Source organism: Plecotus auritus (genome assembly GCF_963455305.1).
Source record: "Plecotus auritus genome assembly, chromosome: X".
In the NCBI taxonomy this organism is placed as follows: domain Eukaryota; kingdom Metazoa; phylum Chordata; class Mammalia; order Chiroptera; family Vespertilionidae; genus Plecotus; species Plecotus auritus.
The window spans coordinates 26682838-26685010 of record NC_137784.1 but is presented as its reverse complement, the minus strand read 5'-3'; the positions used below and the strand labels follow the sequence as shown (position 1 = coordinate 26685010).

At 50.0% G+C, this 2173-nt stretch overlaps 1 protein-coding gene across 1 annotated transcript; it reads left to right on the top strand.

Moving 5' to 3' along the window:
- Window positions 1-229: 229 nt before the first annotated feature.
- LOC308239555 (protein FAM47E-like) lies at window positions 230-1888 on the top strand (the record flags this gene model as incomplete). Its single annotated transcript, XM_080652327.1, has 1 exon — window positions 230-1888. The coding sequence occupies one exon, from the start codon at window positions 230-232 to the stop codon at window positions 1886-1888; it is 1659 nt and encodes a 552-aa protein (XP_080508453.1).
- Window positions 1889-2173: the final 285 nt, after the last annotated feature.

Genomic DNA, 2173 nt, shown 5'->3' with positions numbered 1-2173 from the left:
TGAATGGGTAGCTAAACTGTGGTGTGCCCATGCAGGGGAACAGTTCTCTACCACAAACAAGAATGCAACCTGGCGGCCCAGCCCGGGACAGTGCAGGCTGTGCAGGGGCGCGTGCCGAGCCGCCTCCAGAGAGGGAAGAATGTGCCGCACCTGGCAATGGTCTCCTAGCGACTGGGCGGCTGGGACAACAAACCACTGAGGCCCCTGGTCGCCCTGGGCCAAGGGCGCCATGGCGGGCAGTCAGTGGCCCTTACCGGAGCCCCACAAGGGGTGGCTGTTAAAGTCGGACCTGAGGAGGAAGGCGCTCTTGGAGTCGGGGCTGATCAAGCGCTGGGTGTCAGGGCCCAAGCTGGACAAGAGGCTCTTAGCGCCAGAGCCCAACAAGAAGTGGCTGCTAGGGCCGCCGCCGCTGGAACCCGTGGCCCTGGGCCTGAAATGTAAGCCCTGGTTCAAGGACAGGGACAGGTTGCCTTCCTGCTGTTTCTCCAGGCACAAGGACAGGCTTGGGAAGTGCCCCACCTCCATGGACAGCCGGCGGTGGGTGTTTGTGAAGGAGGGGGCGGACGACTTCAGAACGGGCTGTCCCTCTCCTGAAGACATGATCACGCGTGGCCCTCGGGAGGGCTTTCTCCCCATGATTGCTCATAGGATTCCCCGCCCTCCGCCCAAAAAGATTCACAGGAAGCCGCCCAGGGGAGCGGACCTGTGTTCCAAGCTCTCGCCAGCCCAGCGAGCACGGAAGGCCTTCGTAGAGAACATTGAAGCCAACCTGAACAAGCATTTCTTGGCGGACTGCCCGGATCTGGAGGAGGATCTCCCTCCAGACCTCCTCCTCAAGGTGCTGGAAGTGCTAGATCCTGACAGGGAGCTGGAGGACACATGGGCTTATTGTGAGGGCACCAAGGAAAGAAAGAAGACCCCCACACACCTGTGTGAAAAACATCCTGAGGAGGTCAACCTGGAAGCGCCCCAGGCAGTGAACCTGGAACCTCCCGAGGCAGTCAACCTGGAACCTCCTGAGGCAGTCAAACAGGAACCTCCTCAGGCAGTCAACGCGGAATCTCCCTGGAAGTTCAACCCAGAAACTCCCTGGAATTTCAACCTGGAACCTACAGAGGCGGAGAACCAGGAACCTCCTGAGGAAGTCAACCTGGAACCTGAGGAAAAAGAACAAGTGAAAACGACCAAAGAGTGTCTCCAGTCATATTTATTCAGTTTGTTTCCTGAGGAAGAGACAAAAGAATCAGGCACAACGGTTATCCCCAAAGTTCCTCCTTCCCAAAACCCAAGAAAAATAATTCATGAATTCTGCAAATGGGTTGATGATAATTTTGGAGACCTTGGCATTGATGAAGAGGCCATCGTGAAAAAGTTTGAAATTGACTTTGAGGGCCCACTCCTCCATAATACAGTCAAAATAAAGAAAATAAGCCAGCTTCCTTTGAATATAAGGCCCTGCAAACAGCTAGATGGTTTAAAGCAGAGAAAATTCTCCCTGCAGGAAGATAACTGGGAAAGGAAACTCCGAAAACCACACGACCCTTATAAACCCAAACGGGAGAAGATAAGGTATGGAGCATGGTACCTGGACCCCAAAATCTGGAAAAAGTTGGTCAATGACGCGCCTTTGCCCGACCCTAAAGTCGTCCGTGACAAGGATTATTGGTGCTATAGAAGGCATCTTGAACCAGACATTATTGATGAACTTTATGGACCAATTGCCTTCAAAGATTTCATTGTAAGCAAGGGCTACAAGATGCCAACTGTGATTGAGAAGATGTTTTTAAGGAAGGGATGGAAATATGAGTCTGTGAAGACTCCTATAGACCGAGTAATAAAACTCCTCTCCAAACCCAAAGAGGAGGAATCAGGGGACGAAGAGGATTAGACAACTTTCTATTTACTACTCACTTGGCTGGTGTCTCTCTCATTTTAACATCAGTCAGAATTCACCATGAGTGCCTCACTGTGTATGGACAACTTTGATTCCACAACATCTGTAAATTTAACACCTAGTGCCAATAAAAATTTCTAAATGAGCTTCTGCTTGGGTTCATCAATGTTTTATATATTTTACCAACTATAAAGTGAATATTTACATATAATTCTCTCAGTTTTTATTGCATTAGGAGTATTATATTTTTATTTCAATTATTCACTAAAAATAACCATA